The 19,948-nt window shown below is 32.9% G+C and overlaps 1 protein-coding gene across 2 annotated transcripts in view; it reads right to left on the minus strand.

Annotated features, from left to right (window-relative positions):
• The window catches only part of LOC132737777 (disintegrin and metalloproteinase domain-containing protein unc-71-like), a 71,143-nt gene that overhangs the window by 11,633 nt on the left and 39,562 nt on the right, over positions 1–19,948 (minus strand). The window contains exons 6-14 of one of the 2 annotated variants that reach the window (XM_060725123.1): positions 16,216–16,282; positions 13,345–13,485; positions 12,451–12,522; positions 12,035–12,106; positions 11,296–11,462; positions 9,318–9,399; positions 8,877–8,964; positions 7,819–7,845; positions 342–393 (exon numbers count right to left, since the gene is read on the minus strand). In XM_060725123.1, coding sequence (XP_060581106.1) covers positions 342–393; positions 7,819–7,845; positions 8,877–8,964; positions 9,318–9,399; positions 11,296–11,462; positions 12,035–12,106; positions 12,451–12,522; positions 13,345–13,485; positions 16,216–16,282 — 768 coding nt within the window. The remainder of the gene's footprint in view (positions 1–341; positions 394–7,818; positions 7,846–8,876; positions 8,965–9,317; positions 9,400–11,295; positions 11,463–12,034; positions 12,107–12,450; positions 12,523–13,344; positions 13,486–16,215; positions 16,283–19,948) is intronic. The other variant, XM_060725124.1, reaches the window with a different exon arrangement.

A 19,948-nucleotide genomic window follows, 5' to 3' on the forward strand; every position in this document is an offset into this window, starting at 1 on the left:
ATAAATATAACAAAGAAATTGAATATCAAAATGTAATCTGCAATCTGCCCATAAGATAAGAACCATTACTGTACTGCCTCAAATTGAATTTTCCACACAGCTCTATTAAAACCAAGTTTCAAATCAATAACCTTGAATAGTTTTTTTGAGTTTTATTACTTGCATGTAAAATGCAACAGACCAACTGACAACCCAACAAACTTACTGCAATAAACAAAATACATTGCATAACATTTTTGCAAATTGTGCACAAAAAACCTTTGGATACAAAATTAATGCTATATCTAAAATCTTGAACTGCATTGTGTATTGACATTATTAGTAAGAAATATAAAACTTACAAGACTTCAGTAGACATGATACATCCAAAATCATCACCACAGTTACACCCACCTGTAATTACATCATATATATAAGTTATATAACCATCTCAAATCATGTCAAATATAAGTTATATAACCATCTCAAATCATGTCAAATATTAGTTATATAACCATCTCAAATCATGTCAAATATAAGTTATATCACCATCTCAAATCATGTCAAATATAAGTTATATAACCATCTCAAATCATGTCAAATATAAGTTATATAACCATCTCAAATCATGTCAAATTATTAACATAACAGTAATGCTGAATATTTTTATTATTTCTACCAATATCTCATGCATAATATTTTTTGCATAATATTAAGGAATATTACCTCTTATGTTTCCTTTTTAACAAATCATTGATTGTGTCAGATTTAATACATGTTTCACTTTAAATGGCTAGTGTCAATAAAATCTTTTGTATATTTACAATACAAACATTATTTTGGTCCCTTAAAGTATACAAGAGGGCCATGATGGCCCTGAGTTCGCTCACCTGTATATAGGCCCCCGGAGCGGGGCCAGTTTAAACCCCAGGGCTTTAATTTGTAAAAACTTCAAAGACACCCATTAGAAGATGTTTCATGATGTTAAGTTTTTACTACACACATATAATGAAAAACAATGACCTTCCCCCCCCTTTGGCAGGGCCAATTTTAACCCAAGGGCTTTTATTTGAAAACTTGGTAGACACCTACAAAAAGATGTTTCCTGCTTAACAATCTAACCTCTAGCTCATTGGGTTTTTTAAAAGAAGATTTTTTAAGTTTTTACTATACACATACAGTTAAAAACAATGACAGACACCTCTGGGGCGGGCCAGTTTTAATGGAACAAACTTTGTAGACACTTACTAGAAGATGTTTCATGCTTAATATCTAAACTCTAGCTATTTGTGTTTTTTCAAAGAAGAATTTCAAGTTTTTGCCATACACATACAGTTAAAAACAATGACCCCCGGGGCGGGGCCAGTTTTAATCCCAGGGCTTTTATTTGAACAAACTTTGTAGACACTCACTAGAAGATGTTTCATGCTTAATATCTAAACTCTAGCTATTTGGGTTTTTTCAAAGAAGAAATTTAAGTTTTTGCCATACACATATAAGGAAAATCAATGACCCCCGGGGCGGGGCCAATTTTGACCCCAGGGCTTTTATTTGAACAAATTTTGTAGACACTCACTAGAAGATGTTTCATGCTTAATATCTAAACTCTAGCTATTTGGGTTTTTTCAAGGAAGATTTTTTAAGTTTTTACTATATGCATATAGGGAAAATCAATGACCCCCTGGGGCGGGGCCAATTTTGACCCCAGGGCTTTCATTTGAACAAACTTTGTAGACAACCATTAGAACATGTTTCATGCTAAATATCTTAGCTCTAGCTCTTTGGGTTCTTTAAAAGAAGATTTTTTAAGTTTTTACTATATGCATATAGGGAAAATCAATGACCCCCTATGGCGGGGCCAATTTTGACCCCAGGGCTTTTATTTGAACAAACTTGGTAGACACTCACTAGAAGATGTTTCATTTCAAATATCTAAGCTCTAGCTCTTTGGGTTTTTTAAAAGAAGATATTTAAAGTTTTTTCTTTCGGTTGCCATGGCAACCAGAGTTCTGCATGGAATTAAATTCTTTGAACAATTTTTAAAGGTGACCACCAAAGAAACATTCCTGTGAAGTTTGGATGAAATTGGCTTAGTGGTTTATGAGGAGATGTCATTTAAAGTAAAAGTTTACGGACGGACGGACGACAGACGGACGCCGGACGAAAAGCGATCACAAAAGCTCACCCTGTCACTTTGTGACAGGTGAGCTAAAAAAACACACCATTTGTATCAAAATTTGGATTTTGAGGCAATTAGAACAAAACTATGCCAGCAGTTAAGAATTGGAGAAGAGCTGCTTAATTCATGTATTTTTGGTACTGGAACCTTTAACCTACTAAAGAAATGTTCTAAATTCAATACAAAGTTACCGGGTAAGTCCATTATAAAAATTTAGCACTGAAAGGGGTTAAATAATGACCCTTTAACATTAATCAAAATATTTCAACATCTCTAAACAATTCAACAAAATTTATGAAAAAATATAATAAATTAACTGTCTGAAATAAAATTATCATATTACAAAACAGAAGGAAAATAATGTTGACATTTATAAAGAACAAGAGGGCCATGATGGCCCTGAGGTCGCTCACCTGTATATAGGCCCCCACCCCCGGGCCAATTTTACCCACGGGCTTTTATTTGTTTATTTGAACAGACTTGGTAGACACCCATAAGAAGATGTTTCATGCTAAACATCTAAGTTCTAGCTCATTGGGTTTTTAAAAAAAGATTTTTAAAGTTTTTTCTATACACATATAGTTAAAAACAATGACACCCCTGGGGCAGGGCCAGTTTTGACCTCCGGGCTTTTATCTGAACAAACTTTGTAGATATTTACTTCAAGATGTTTCATGCTTAGTATCTAAATTCTAGCTATTTGGGTTTTTTCAAAGAAGATTTTTAAGTTTTTGCTATACACATATAAGGAAAATCAATGACCCCCCCCCCCCCGCCGGGGCCAGTTTTGACACCCGGGGCTTTTATTTGAACATACTTGGTAGACACCCATTAGAACATGTTTCATGCTAAATATCTTAGCTCTAGCTCTTTGAGTTCTTTAAAAGAAGATTTTTTAAGTTTTTACTATATGCATATAGGGAAAATCAATGACCCCCTGGGGCGGGGCCAATTTTGACCCCAGGGCTTTTATTTGAACAAACTTGGTAGACACTCATTAGAAGATGTTTCACGCTAAATATCTTAGCTCTAGCTCTTTGGGTTCTTTAAAAGAAGATTTTTTAAGTTTTTACTATATGCATATAGGGAAAATGTATGACCACCTGGGGCGGGGTCAATTTTGACCCCAGGGCTTTTATTTGAACAAACTTGGTAGACATTCACTAGAATATGTTTCATGCCAAATATCTTAGCTCTAGCTCTTATGGTTCTTTAAAAGAAGATTTTTTTAAGTTTTTTACTATATGCATATAGGGAAAATCAATGACCCCCCGGGGTGGGGCCAATTTTAACCACAGGGCTTTAATTTGAACAAACTTGGTAGACACTCACTAGAAGATGTTTCATGCTTAATATCTAAGCTCTAGCTCTTACGGTTCTTTAAAAGAAGATTTTTTAAGTTTTTACTATATGCATATAGGGAAAATCAATGACCCCCCCGGGGCGGGGCCAATTTTGACCCCAGGGCTTTTATTTGAACAAACTTGGTAGACACTCACTAGAAGATGTTTCATGCCAAATATCTAAGCTCTAGCTCTTAGGGTTGTTTAAAAGAAGATATTTAAAGATTTTTCTTTCGGTTGCCATGGCAACCAGAGTTCTGCATGGAATTAAATTCTTTGAACAATTTTTAAAGGTGACCACCAAAGGAACATTCCTGTGAAGTTTGGATGAAATTGGCTCAGTGGTTTATGAGGAGATGTCATTTAAAGCAAAAGTTTACGGACGGACGGACGGACGGACGCCGGACGAAAAGCGATCACAAAAGCTCACCCTGTCACTTTGTGACAGGTGAGCTAAAAAGGAACAGTCTTACAATATATATAATATACTGCTTGGCTTGTTTATAACCTGAAATAATTATTATGTTCTCTGTATACACGAAAAAACTTTACAGAATGATACAAGATAGAGCAAGGCAGTAAAACAACCTCTTCTAAGGTAGTCAAAATAGTTCAATGTGGCAAAGCTAGACACTGAGATATTTTTGTTCTGGGTCAGAATCTCGCTTCTATATGGGAAGATATTCCCCATACACAAACTAGCACAATATCTCAATGCGCAGTACAGTAAGTTGGACTACATTTAACAAGACCAATTACCTATATCACTACAAAAACTGTTGTACTATTAAAATGTATTTCAATGTTTTACAATTTCAGATCAAAATTTTTTTGGGGCAGAGTTGTATAATTGCTATGCAACAAAATAAAGCAATATATTGTTGGTGATAAAAGTATGGCATAGTCTTTAGCCTTCTGATTTAAGTCACACATTCACTGACCTTGAACCACAAACATCAACCTGTGCTCATTGAGTATAGGACAAAAGCCGTCCCGGACAAAAGCCCTCCCGTCCAAAAATGACAAGGTGGACAAAAGCCCTTCCGTGAAAATGACAGGGCAGACAAAAGCCCTCCTGTGAAAATGATTGGGTGGACATAAGCCCTCCTGTGAAAATAACAGGGTGGACAAAAGCCCTCCCGCAGAAAATACAATCATATATGTAAATTGAATAGTTTGTATTTTCAGTTCAATGCACTCAACATATTGAAATTGTAATCATGAATATTTTTGTTTTCTATTGGCATAAGCGACTGTTTGTATGAGCTTGAGCACATTCCTGACAGGCATCTGAATAATAAGTGCTAAAATCTGTAAGTGCATATTTATTTATTCACGTAAAAATGAAGGATTACTCCCATGTAAAATTAAGATTAATAGAGTAATAAATGATGAAAAAAAGTTTAAATTAACTAAAATTATAAGTCCGAGACATGTATGATGTGCCTTGTAATGAGTCAATTACTTTTAAAAGTGACTTTTTAAAACGACATTCATGTGAAAATGTTACCTTGTTAAATATTTCTGAAAGGTATATTCTGAATGAAAGGTGGTTCTAGCTCATAAAAATACTTAGACCAATAGAAAACAACAACAAATATATATGTTACAAATTTAATATGTTAAGTGCATTGAAAAAAACACAGGCATGTAACATACATACATATTTTGTTACGGGGGGGGGCTTTTGTCTGCCTTGTTAATTTCACGGGAGGGCTTTTGTCCGCCCAGTCATTTGCATGGGAGGGCCTTTGTCCGCCCTGTCATTTTCACAGGAGGTCTTTTGTCCACCTTGTCATTTTCATGGGAGGGCTTTTGTCTGCCTTGTTATTTTTACGGGAGGGCTTTTGTCCGCATTGTCATTTTTGGACAGGAGGGCTTTTGTCCAGGAGGGCTTTAGTCCGTTTCCCATGCTCAATAGTTAACAAAAATGTTGTGGTGAAAATCTTAATGTATCCACTTATCTGATAATTAGAATTATACGGGTCAGGCCCATCTACGAAATGGTTTAGGAAGACCAATCTGTGCTTATTTTTGACACCTTTATGATTTTGAAAACAACTGGCATCTTAAACCCATTAACATGATGCAAGTAAGTTTCAAGATTGTAAACAAAACCATAAGAATTTCTTTCAAAAGTATGTTCAAAATACTACAGAAAATGTAGGCATTGAAGCTTGGCAAGGCAAGCAATGAAAGCTTTCTAAGTATCATTTAAGTTAGCAAATATTCTTAATATTAAGCAGAAATAACATTTTCTTTTGCAAAAGATTATTTCTCATTGTTGTCTCATCTCTGTTTTACAGTATGTTACCATAATTACAGGATTATATAAACTTAAATTTCAATAAGTCCCTAGACAAAGGATGTAAATAAATTGTAACTTATGTACACAATTATAATAGTAAATAAGAGGTGTTAAGAAATAAGTCTGTTTCCTTTAACAGCACTGTAAGCCTATTATATTATATTATGAAAGAAGTCTGTTTCCTTTAACAGCACTGTAAGCCTATTATATTGCATTATGAAAGAAGGAGAAGATTTGTAAGAAAGGAAGCATGAGATTATATGCAGGAAACACCACTTATACAAACACCAGTACATGTTGATACCTTCCACTAACACCAAACACAAAAACTTCTACCATTCTTTAACACTGTAATAAATCAACTTTTTGAAACCATATGGCAATAACAAGAGCTGTCGGTAGGACAGCACGCTCGACTATTCTAAGTGCTTGATAGTAAAAGAGCCTTGACAATGTTAAATTTTCTAAGTTCACAAAAGGGCTAAATTTTTTTATAAATTCATGTAATAGGCCTTAGAGAGAGTCTAATTACAGTATTGGTTTGACTATTTGGAAGGTAATGTCACAATGGTGTTTTATTGAGTATAATAATACTAATTACCTATGAATACATAAAATTGACAGAAAAGGTACAAAGGCTTGTTATTAAGATGTTTTATCAAGTAAATCACTGCTTTATTATTATGAATGCATAAAATTGTCCCAAAAAAGGCACAAACCCTTTAGTAGTTATGGAGATAACAGCTTACAAGCAAAACTTTACCATGAATTTCTAAGTTGAAAAAGGGAAGAAAAATCAGCCTAAATGCAAGATAGAATTATGTATCTTTGTCAGTGACCTACAATTCTGACCCTTAATGCATATGTGAAGTTTTAAATAAATATCTTTAATAGTTATTGAGATATGTAAAACTTGCATGTAAACATTAACCAGGAGACTAAGTAGAAAAGGGGATATGAATCAGCCTTAATGCAAGATAGAGTTATGGAACTTGGTCAGTGACATACAATTATGACCCTCAAATTATGACCCTAAGTACATGATTGTGTAAAGTTTCAAGTAAATATCTTTGAAGACCTTTAACCAAAATTTCTAAGTTTCAAAGGGGCAAATAATTCTGCAAATATTGCAGACAGAGTTATGCAATTTTGCAAAATGATGAACATTGTTACTATAAAAAAGTATTGTAAATTTCAATTGAATATCTCAAGCAATAATTGAGATATTTGACTTTACAAAAAAACTTTAACAAAAATTTCTAAGTTTCAAAGGGGCATAATTCTGTCAATAATGTAGGCAGAGTTATCCAACTTGTCAATCTGATGTACCTTGTTATTATAAATAAGTATTGTAAGTTTCAATTGAATATCTCAAGCAATAATTGAGATATTTGACTTTACAAAAAACTTTAACCAAAATTTCTAAGTTAAAAAGGGGCATAATTCTGTCAATATTGTAGGTAGTTATCCAACTTGTCAATCTGATGTACCTTGTTACTATAAATAAGTATTGTAAGTTTCAATTGAATATCTCAAGCAATAATTGAGATATTTGACTTTACAAAAAACTTTAACCAACGCAGACGCCGACGCGGACGCTGACTACGACTACAATAGCTCTCATATTCTTCGAATAGTCGAGCTAAAAAAAACAGGTGTCAGGGATATATGTACTTGATAGTATAATGCTATATGTTGTACTCCCTAGATAGATATATCCTAATTAAGCAAAGAACACACAGAACCAGTTCTCAGTCTTCAGTATAGAGCCGTGATGACTTTGCACATCTGTCTCCGGTCTGACCAGACCCTTATACTGTTGGTCAGGTTTTAGAAATTATGATAATTAAATCATCTGGCATGTCAAAGCAGGACATATTCATAACATAATCTTAACACTAAATTTGTCCACTACACTGTATCTTTTTTCCTGTTTCCTTTCAGTTACTGTTTATAGTGCAGAAAAACAACATCAAAACAACATAAAAGCCATCACAATATAACAATACCTTCATGATACAAATATCTCCAGTCCACTGTTAGCAGTTTAAAAAATACATCACATATTAGTTATACATGGTTTCAGACAAACCCAAAAAAACATTTCTTTGCTTTTTATTCACTCTACCCTTTCAATGTTTTATTTTGTCTTACAAAAAAATCAATAATTATTATATATATCAATGACATCTCATTTTCAGTATTTTCGTGCAAGCCTTTCTAAGATTAGCCATTATTGTAAACATTTGGACTGCTTTCTTCCAGCATGTTAAAGTTTAGTGTGGCGATGACAATGAATTTGTAGTAGTTGAAACATAAGGGTCTTTTTACTTTTGTTTGCATCCCTACCCCTCCCAACAGAAAAAGTAAAAGAAAGTATTAACAGTTTTAAAACTTGACTTTGTCAGGATTACTTTCACCAACATACAAACTTGATAAGAAAGTAAGTTAAACAAAGGACTGAGGTATACAAAGAAAGTCTTTGACATAATTTTATATTAGAGTGTTATCATTTTATTAGTAACAAGTCATCATAACACATTTCAATTCAAATACATTGAATTAATTTTCATTGAATAAAAACAGAGAAAATTGAATTTTCACTATCTACACATAGACTGGTAAGACAACAAGGAGATACAAAATCATTTAAACATTATTATCTTAAGATTTTGTTGACCATTCTACATTTAAATCTACATGTTTTGAAATATTTATTTTGATAGAAAAAACTAACACAAATAAACAACCTTTAATACTTTACTATCTTAAAGTTATAAACAAACAGTTCTAAAAAGTTTGCTTTTATTTAAACAACAGTAAATAATTTTCCTTAAAACATTTTGATTAACAAAACACATGTTTCAACTGAAAATATGTTAAAACAATGTTATTTTCTATGTACATTGTATCACATAAGGTGCTTGCAAGTGTAAAACTACTTTCTATTCTAAGACCACCAAAAGCATTATATCTAATCTAATCTAGGCAGTGAAATTCCCCGCATTTTTTACATATACATGTATCTCCCCCAAATTTTATCTAAAAATAGAATAAATATTCGTACCATCTTCATCATGCTTTATTCCGAGATTATGTCCAATCATGTGAGATAGAATAGTTGCCCCTTTCTGTGGCTCTAGATAACTGGGATTCTAAAGGAAAACAAAAAATGTGCATAATTCAAAATACCTCATTTCGGTTATATTTAAAACTATTAAATTGGCTAATAACACAAATAATGCCTTAAGAAGAGCTTTGGATTTACTTTTTTAACGCACTTGCAAAATTCTTGACTTTATCATTAATTAAACATGCTTAATAAAAATGAACTATATATCAAGAAGCATTATCTCTCAGATACCCATGACACTTTTGTGACTCCGTAAAAATGGTGTTACATGGCAGTGCATATATTTTGACGTGATGTAATTTGCATTATACAGACATAGAGTACATTTTTGTAATTAATTTATTTTCATAGGAACATGAGAGGAGATGTACTTACTGTATTGATACCACCAGCTCTTCCTGTACACACTGAATCAGGAATTGACATTCCTATGGTACTATCTTCAAACTTCCGACGACTGAAATATCAAAATATAAGTTTCACAGAATGTTATTTATAACAAAATGTTCCAAAAAATACAATTGATTATGATAAATATAAACAAGATATGTTTGTAAAACATGTATGCCCCCTATCAGCAGCCAATTAGTCATGTGATAAGGTTATTATGCATGACTTCTGACCCAGTGATCAAACAATTAATAAGGGTTATCAAGTATCTACTGGTCATGACCTTAACCTTTGACACCTTGACCCAAAACTCAATAGGGGTCATCTGCTGGTCACGACCAATCATCATACAAAGTTTGAAGTTCCTAGGCCTAAGCGTTTTTAGTTAATTGATCGGAAACCGTTTTTACCTACAAGGTCAATGTGACCTTGACCTTTGACCCCAAAATCAATAGGTCATCTGCTGGTCACGACCAATCACCATACCAAGTTTGAAGTTCCTAGGCCTAAGGGTTCTTTAGTTATTGATCGGAAACTGTTTTAACATACAAGGTCAATGTGACCTTGCCCTTTGACCCCTTAACCCCAATATCAATAGGGGTCATCTGCTGGTCATGACCAATCACCATACCAAGTTTGAAGTTCCTAGGCCTAAGGGTTCTTTAGTTATTGATCGGAAACCGTTTTTACCTAAGAGGTCAATGTGACCTTGACCTTTGACCCCTTGACCCCAAAATCAATAGGGGTCATCTACTGATCATGACCAATCACCATATCAAGTTTGAAGTCCCTAGGCCTAAGGGTTCTTTTGTTATTGATCCGAAACCGTTTTTACCTACAAGGTCAATGTGACCTTGACCTTTGACCCTTAACCCCAAAATCAATAGGGGTCATATCCTTGTCATAACCAATCACCATACCAAGTTTGAAGTTCCTAGGCCTAAGGGTTCTTTTGTTATTGATCCGAAACCGTTTTTACCCAAGAGGTCAATGTGACCTTGACCTTTGACCCTTGACCCAAAATCAATAGGGGTCATCTACTGATCATGACCAATCACCATACCAAGTTTGAAGTTCCTAGGCCTTAAAGTTCTTAAGTTATTGATCGGAAACCGTTTTTGCTTAATAGGTCAATGTGACCTTGACCTTTGACCCCTTGACCCCAAAATCAATAGGGGTCATCTACTGATCATGACCAATCACCATACCAAGTTTGAAGTTCCTAGGCCTTAAGGTTCTTTAGTTATTGATCGGAAACCGTTTTCGCTTACAAGGTCAATGTGACCTTGACCTTTGACCCCTTGACCCAAAAATCAATAGGGGTCATCTACTGGTCATGACCAATCACCATACCAAGTTTGAAGTTCCTAGGCCTAAGGGTTCTTTAGTTATCACTCGGAAACCATTTGGTCTACGGACCGACGGACCGACAGACCGACGGACCGACAAGTGCAAAGCAATATACCCCCTTTTCTTCGAAATGGGGGCATAATAACTGGGATAAATAATCCAAAACCATTAAGCCACTAATATAAATAGGATCTCAACCAAGTTAATTGTCAATGTGACATGCATAGTGCCAATTTAATAACAACGTTTTCATATTGTGACATATCCGTCAATTTTTGATTTTTTTTTTACTTAAAAGGTGTTTCTCTAGGCATGATAAGTGATTTTCCCAACAACATTTGTTCAATATCTACCTCAAAAATTTATTTCTAAGGCAAATTTCCATTTTTGTTTTATCATCTAATATAACATTTTACAGACATTGTTAAAGTAATATGGCAACTTTCCAGCTTTACTGATGAAAAAATACCTAGGGTGCCCTACTAGGCTTTATTTTAGACACAAGGGAGCAACAGAGTAGAACCAGACATGCACGATATATTTTCTAATAAGACGACATTTACATAAACTTGTATATTTACATAAATTTACATGAGTATTTACATAAACTTACGTGAGTAAATGAGCAGCATGGTGATCAACACCTCGTAAATTATGTTGTTGATATCTCATGAAGTTTTCCAGAGTTTCCCTGAGCTTTGGAGATATAAGTATCCTGTTGCCACGGTTCCAGAGTTCTACATATGTTAATGCAACACGTATGTTTAACTCCTTGTAGTACTGTAATTAATATAATAAACTTATTATTCTCAAGTCATATAATTTGTCACGGTTTTAGTCAAACTGATATTACACCATTTGGCAACTCTGCAGTACTAGTAGTTTATACTAAGTTATGATACTCAATTGTGTTGGAAGCTTTTCCTCAAGAAAATGAATATTCCTCAAATGAAAGAATATAAAGTCCCTGGCAGGATACAAACCTACACTGGTAAAAGGTTGATAGGAGAGACCTTAACCATTTTGTCAGGAAAGCCCCACATTTCAAATTAAGTATAGATTTTAAATGGCTTCTGGAAATGTGACAAACTATCAAGCCAGGTATCACAGGTCATGGTGCAAACCCATTTGGGACTTTAATCATGGATCTTTATTTATCACTAGTATTTGTTTACTCAGATAGAAGAATGGTACATTGTACTTATCAGAACATAATTTCCTTATAAATTAAAGCTAAAAGAAAAAGCTTTTTATTAAACTATTAAAATCAAGATTTTCCAACTTCCTTTTCATGGATTATAACTGAAAAAGTATGTTAATAAAATTAAATTAAGTACAATATATTCACATACCATGTCCACAATATTTGTTGTTTGTATGGCAAACTCCAACACCTGCTTTACTGTCAGATTCAATGACCAATACTAAATATATAATTATGTTAATTATCTCACATGATATACAACAGTCTGATAAACAATTTACATAGGTAATATTAGGCTTGCAAAATATGATTTTAACTTACTTGTCTGTTTTATCACAGTATTTTTTTTTCTACTTGTATGATTTATAATTATACAGTAAATTCTAGAAAAAATATCACTTGTCCGTACAGACCGTGGGACAACCATGGCAACATTGACAATTGATATTGCTGCCCCTGTCTGAGTTATACATGAGAATTAATGCAACAGAACTCTGATGAGAAAAAGGTAACCCAGAACAGTTAAATCCGTTATATCTGATGTACTAATATAAATCAACTCACCATCGTATTATCCAAAATTAAGGCAAGTTTTATATACTTTGTTGTCACTTTGGCAGCATCTTTGTTTAAAGTCTGTAATGTAAAAATAAATACTGATAATTAATCAAGCTCCTTGAGTCAGTAAGATATTAAATAACAAAATTTTAAAAGGGAGCTAAATCTATAATAACAAACTTGTTACAGATTTTCTTACTTCCCTTACATGCAACAAGACTAACCTTTATCCTATGATTACTTTTATTTTGACACATGCATGTTTGCATCTTTACATGCTAGCAAATTTCTAGCCTGGTTCAATATTAGATAAGCCATCATCTTACTTTGAAAGGATCCACACATAATTGTACACAATTGTAGATCAAAGAAATACAAATTTCAACATCAAAGAAAATGCATCTTGTCAAGACTAGATGGAGATGCAGATAGACTTAGCTTTTAAGTTTGTATTGCAAAACATCCATTATGATTTAAAGGATTTTAAAGAAACTTCTCACTACAATGGCATATATACAGACAATATTAACCGAACTTTACTGAATTTTTCCTTCTTTGAATTTGGACAGGTCAATACTATATCAAGGGTGTTCTGTATCAAAATATTTCCTGCTGTATCCAAAAGTGACCTGCTTTTACTACCAGTATATAGTCAGACCAGCCTACAAAACCATGCAGTCTGACCAGGCTCTACACTGTTGGCAGCTAAATTTTGATATCGAAATCCCCTTTAATTTTTAATTGACTGTTCCAAAGTGCAGGGAAAATATATAACATTAATTCAGCAGGTAAAGGACTAAATTTAATATAAGACCACACAGAGGAGTAGGCCAACCTGACAGCATAATGGTGGTCTATTATTGGCACAAATAGTGCTCAAAAGGTTTAAATAAATCTTACTCGTTGTGCATTGAGGTATTTCAACTTTCTTATAAATTCTCCTTTATGTAACTCGTGAAATGGCAGCCATTTTCCATGATCATTCCCACATTTCTCTTTCTCCGAACTGGTAGCTTTGTACACGATATGTGGACGGTCACCCTAAAATCACAATAATTTTATACTAATCATCAAATATCTAATTCAGTACATGAAATATATTTATTTTACATCAATCGTTACAAAAGCTATAAGCTTATATGAATTGTTCTAGATTCTTTCTCCATCACTGTCCAGTACTAATAATGTGATTGTCCAGTACTTATGTCATTGTGCAGAAATATATCATTGTCCAGTATATTTGTAATTGTCCAGAATAAATGTCACTGTCAATGTCCAGTACTTACGTCATTGTCCAGTACTTTTGTAATTGTCCAGAATAAATGTCACTGTCAATGTCCATGACTTACGTCATTGTCCAGTACTTTTGTAATTGTCCAGAATAAATGTCACTGTCAATGTCCATGACTTACGTCATGGTCCAGTACTTTTGTAATTGTCCAGAATAAATGTCACTGTCAATGTCCAGTACTTACGTCATTGTCCAGTACTTTTGTAATTGTCCAGAATAAATGTCACTGTCAATGTCCAGTACTTACGTCATTGTCCAGTACTTTTGTAATTGTCCAGAATAAATGTCACTGTCAATGTCCAGTACTTACGTCATTGTCCAGTACTTTTGTAATTGTCCAGAATAAATGTCACTGTCAATGTCCAGTACTTACGTCATTGTCCAGTACTTTTGTAATGGTCCAGAATAAATGTCACTGTCAATGTCCATGACTTACGTCATTGTCCAATACTTTTGTAATTGTCCAGAATAAATGTCACTGTCAATGTCCATGACTTACGTCATTGTCCAGTACTTTTGTAATTGTCCAGAATAAATGTCACTGTCAATGTCCAGTACTTACGTCATTGTCCAGTACTTTTGTAATGGTCCAGAATAAATGTCACTGTCAATGTCCAGTACTTACGTCATTGTCCAGTACTTTTGTAATGGTCCAGAATAAATGTCACTGTCAATGTCCAGTACTTACGTCATTGTCCAATACTTTTGTAATTGTCCAGCACTTATATCACTGCCCAGAAACTGCATATTAGAAACCATTTGCATGATCTAGTGACTCTTTAGAAAACAAACAAAAATTAAGATTGTTTTCACATGCTTTTATAAAGCCAGAAAAAGGCAAAAATACAACAAAATTGTCTTGTTTATATTCAATATGAGTCATACAAAGAAATACATTTTACAATTATTATTTCCATTCTTTTTCAGCTTTTTTACTTAATAATAGCATTTTTCTGGGGGGAAAAAACTTGCTTAAAGAAAAAACTTTATACCAGCCATTCCAGCAAAGGATGTGAAGAAACACATGCAAGTAAACAAAATGTTTTTTTGTTTAAAAACCAATATAGATTTTGCATAAGATAACAAATTTCCCCAGATATTACTTCAGTTATAGAACATCATTATTGTTTGATCAGAGTCTAGCAAGCTTAATGGGGGGAGCTACTTTTTTCTATTATATCCCATGTGTTTTATGTAGAAAAACAATTGCAATGTTTGCTGGAAATACTTCACCGCCAAGTACTTTGCACTGAAATAAAACTTCCCAGGAGTGTTTAAATGTTTGTGTTTCATTTTCTTTAAGTTTTACGCTCAATTCTGTTCACACCTTAATACTGGCAGATTTTTCCTCTGTTACACAAATCATGAATCTAAATACTAGAGATTTTTCCTCTAATTGTAGAAATTAACTCAATGCCTCTCCATTATATGTGAATAATTTGAGCCGTGTCACGACAAAACCAACATAATGGGTTTGTGAACAGCATGGATCCAGACCAGCCTGCGCATCCGCGCAGTCTGATCAGGATCCATGCTGTTCGCTTACCAACTCTATTACAAGTAGAGAAACTGATAGCGAACAGCATGGATCCTGATCAGACTGCGCGAATGCGCAGGCTGGTCTGGATCCATGCTGGTCGCAAACGCACTATGTTGGTTTTGTCGTGACGCGGCTCATTTGTTCATTACTTTGAGAAAAAAAAATACAGCAACAAAAATCAGTCAAAGAAATAGCATGTTTTATTTCTTTCCTACATTCTGTGCAAGAGTTATAATGCATTACTAGAAAAAAAGAAGTATGCATTACTATTACATGTATATCTTATAATTTAAACCGTTTTAAATAACTATTACATACATGTACTATGCACACTTTTGATATGAAAATAATCTGTTAAATGCAGATATTGCCTTTCTTCAGTTTGTTCTTCAATTCTGCTAATTCTTTGCAATATCACATATTAAAAGAATCCTATACCTTTCATGCAGACTTACATTATACTTATCACTTATTTATTATAATCTTCAATCTTTTAATGTAGTTTATCATAAAACAATTAATGTATAATATCATTTGAAAGAAATATCAGAATATAGAACAGAACAGAACTTTTATTTCTTTGATTTGTACATAGTACATCATCACATACATCATATAAGTTGCAACTATAGTGTCCAATATATCATAAATTTTATGTTTTAAATAAATCTATTGTATAACCAAAAAATTTGCATCACAAACAGTAATTCTCTGATTAAATAAAAGCTGTTTAAAATTCGATCTAAATTGATTTCTAAACACATTTCAAAAACACATCTCTCTCCAGAAAAAAATATTGTGCAAAAGATCGAGACTTAAAACCATAGCTTCCAGGTCTGTTGAATGTTGGAATCAAAAGAAGCTAAAATGTCATTAATATAATTATTTCACTGATTTATAATATCATTTTAGTACTTTGATAAGAATGTATTTAACATACCCCTGTTTGTTCTCCTTGTGCCAGTGGCTGTATAATATATGTCTCATTGTTTAACTGAATCAAACCCCTGAAAAATAATAAAATATATAGAGGATATTTGTTTGTTTTGCATGTAAGATTGAAATATAATTTCACTGAGTGAACACCAGATGCAATATTTTCACGAGTGGCGTAGCCACGAGTGAAAATATAATAGCTGGTGTTCACGAATGAAATATATTTCAATCTTATATGTAAAACAAATAAATTTTCTTTTTATTTCATGCTTTTTAAGTGATTTTAAGTATTGTTTTACTGATTTTACCGCGTAACGTCGCGCATTCTCCTTTGTGACGTCATCACATCATGGCGTCACATCATCAATTTTGAAATATAGTTCTGTTAAATTTCTCTACTTTTGCTACATTTTTAACATGATGTATGGTGACATCGACTTTCTTTTCCTAAAGAAGCAAAATTGACGCATGACGGCACTTATTTCTGCCTGTTTTTCCATTTAGTTATGATTTTCTTTTCATCCGCATTCAGATATAGTCCGGCTACAGTGAAAATTATATTTTATAAATTTCACTAGTGGTTTATCAGAATATAATCATCTGATATATTACAATAAAACACTGGAAAGCATGAAATAAATTGATATATTTGAATGTTCTCAAAATGTTACCAGTCTGACTGAAATCTTTGTGAAATCAAGGACCACAACTCTGGTAGCACTTGAAAAAACAAAGGGCCATTACCAGACTGTAATGCCTGAAAGCCAAGGGCCACTATTCTGTCATCATTTGAAAGACAAGGGCAGCTACTCTTGTACCACTAGATCTAAATGCAGCTATAATCATGTCCTAAATTCAGCTAATCATAACCTTGATAAATACAAAGCAATTCATACAAAGGCAATAACACTGATAGTTAAAATCCCATACTGAAACACAGACATGCAACATTTCATGTTGACAGAAATTTTTTATAGTATTTGATGACTCTTCTTATAGAATTTGATGACTTGAAAGCAATTTTCAAACAAAATAACATCACAGCAAGAGTTTCAACTTCTTGCGTCAAAGTTGATACCTGAGTCAATGATGTAATGATGTTCAATAAAAGTTTTTAATAAAATAATAGCATGCATAATACACAGTATAAAATTATGTTGATACACATGTATTCTTCCATAAGTACTCAAGTTTTTGTTGTATTTGTGTTTAACCAACCATTATCAATTCATTTACACTTAAAGTCACACTGATAGTACCAAAAAGTTTGAAATCTTGTAATTGATCTAGGGCCAAGAAATTGCCTGTGGTTTCATTCTATAATTTTATACAAGAACTTTACAAACTATTATATCAGAAGCCTGTCTATGCATCAAATTTGAATTGATTCTGTACAGTATGTAATTGGTATTTGTATTTTTAAGTCTTACCCTGAAATTGACATGTGACCAGTGCAGAACAAGATCAGGTGACACTTCCATAAGTAAATTATTTTAAAATTTTAATGTTTGCTTTAAATGATAACTGATTTTGTCCTGATTGAAAGATGAACAAGTTCATTAAAGATGTTAAGCTTGGTGATTAAGGGATAATAAAAAGTTCCCTTAAAACTGGCAATTAAGTTGAATAAACTGGTCTTAATTCAAAGCAGTAAATGTTACTTTCATAAACATTCAAGGGTAAAGGTTAATTGATGCCATCCAGTCATTTATACTGTTTGTTTATTTTCTGAGAAATAATGACACATGCTGGCGGTGGCAATGTCACTGCTGATATAATGTAACACCCCCTAGAGAATTTATAATGAATTATATATGTATAAATATGTCAGAGGCAGTGGCAGCAATGTTCCTAGTAAAGCTCATCTTTCTAATACACATATTTGTTGATCTCATAAACCATTTAATAAACATTAGTGTGATAATAATCTATCACACTATAAATGCACATAATTATAATGAAGTTTGAATTAGAATTTTACTTGGAGTAGAAAATTGACAATCATACTTTATTACACATGTATAGTTAAATTATGATAGTGACTCCTATGAAAAATATCTTCTTCATGTAAAATCTGGTACAGCACTGGCCGCTGAGTACTGGTTCAAGTGTCTGCCTTTCAACTTAGGGATCATGGGTACAAGCCAATTTTATTGTGGCCACAACCAAAGTTCAAGATGGCTACAAAGAGCAAGGGAAGGGCAACAAAATCTCTAACCAATTACATGATTAATGAAACTTTTTATATCACATGAACTTATGTTTCTTACACTATACATGGGTACATATTATATTAAGAGGTTTTAAGTTAAACTAAAATTAAATAGTATAAACTATAAAGTACAAGCATCTGAACAAAAAATCTCAAGATTGTTAAACCTTCATTTATAAAATGTCATTCAGATGTAATCTATTCACATATCATGACATATCTAAACTAGTATCATACTGTTTAATTTTGTAGTGTAACACGACTTTCTCCTTTTTAATAATAACATAGATTTTTTTTGTACCCCCATCTATGTAGAACATAAATCTGGCTGTGTTTTTTGCTATTAGAGAGGGAGCATTCATTACGATATTGCGTGAATCTGCCGTATTCCAGCTACACGCACTCTTTGATAGCCAAGTGAACCTAAAAAGGATTGTAGAGTGTGAGTCACGTCTGCTGCAATCAATAACGTGTGCTTCGTAAAAGCTTTTTTCAATAACAAGCACAAACTATTTCTGTGAAATAAAAGAAACGACAAAAAAAAAAATTAATATTTTTTTCCCAATGTTATTGAATTAATCTTTCTCGAGTTAAAATTAACATTTTTTCATCAATTTATAGGACATAAAAGAACAGCAAAATTATTCAATCTCAATGTGTTTTCATTTAACTTGCACAAGGTAAATTAGAATAAACGCTTTTTAAAAAAAAAATATTTAATTTTGTGCATTATATCCAATACAATACACAATGCAATCATTTACAGTTTTGATTAAATGTGTTTACAATGCAAATAAAGAATCCCTGAGATCTCCCACTATTAAGAATGGCGGTGATTGAGATCTCCCACTATTAAGAATGGCGGTGATTTTAAGTTTCCGGTTCTGAGACAACAGATTTAATCATAATCTCCAGCAGAAATTGTTCAGATAATAATCAACAGCATGTATTTTTACAATGATACAAAGAAAAGTGATCAATTACAATGATTCAACCCTCCATATTTCACTGTCTTAAATGAATGAGATTCAATACCAGTGGGAAAAATGATTTCAATGGTGTTTTATTTTTGTTTTCATCAATGAGAACGATTTTCCTTCCAAAGTTTAATTAATACAGTGGAACTTCTGCAAAGCAGCACTCAGTAAAGCAATAAACTTAATTCATAACAACAGTATCAATTAAATAACAAATTTAGACTTCGCAATAATTTAAACTACTCTGATGCAAAAATTTAGACTTTAAAAGGTATTTTAAGGCAAAAACATAGACTTCACAATAACTTTAACTACCGGTATTCTAAGGCAGAAATTTAGACTTCACATTAACTTTAAAAATTACTACTCTTAGCAAAAATTTAGACTTCACAATAACTTTAACTACTCTAAGGCAAAAATTAAGACTTCACAATAACTTTAACTACTCTGAGGCAAAAATTTAGACTTCACAATAACTTTAACTACTCTAAGGCAAAAATTTAGACTTCACAGTAACTTTAACTACTCTGAGGCAAATATTTAGACTT

Source organism: Ruditapes philippinarum, unplaced genomic scaffold, assembly GCF_026571515.1.
Source record: "Ruditapes philippinarum isolate M1 unplaced genomic scaffold, ASM2657151v2 ctg24_1_1_1_1, whole genome shotgun sequence".
Taxonomy (NCBI): Eukaryota; Metazoa; Mollusca; class Bivalvia; order Venerida; family Veneridae; genus Ruditapes; species Ruditapes philippinarum.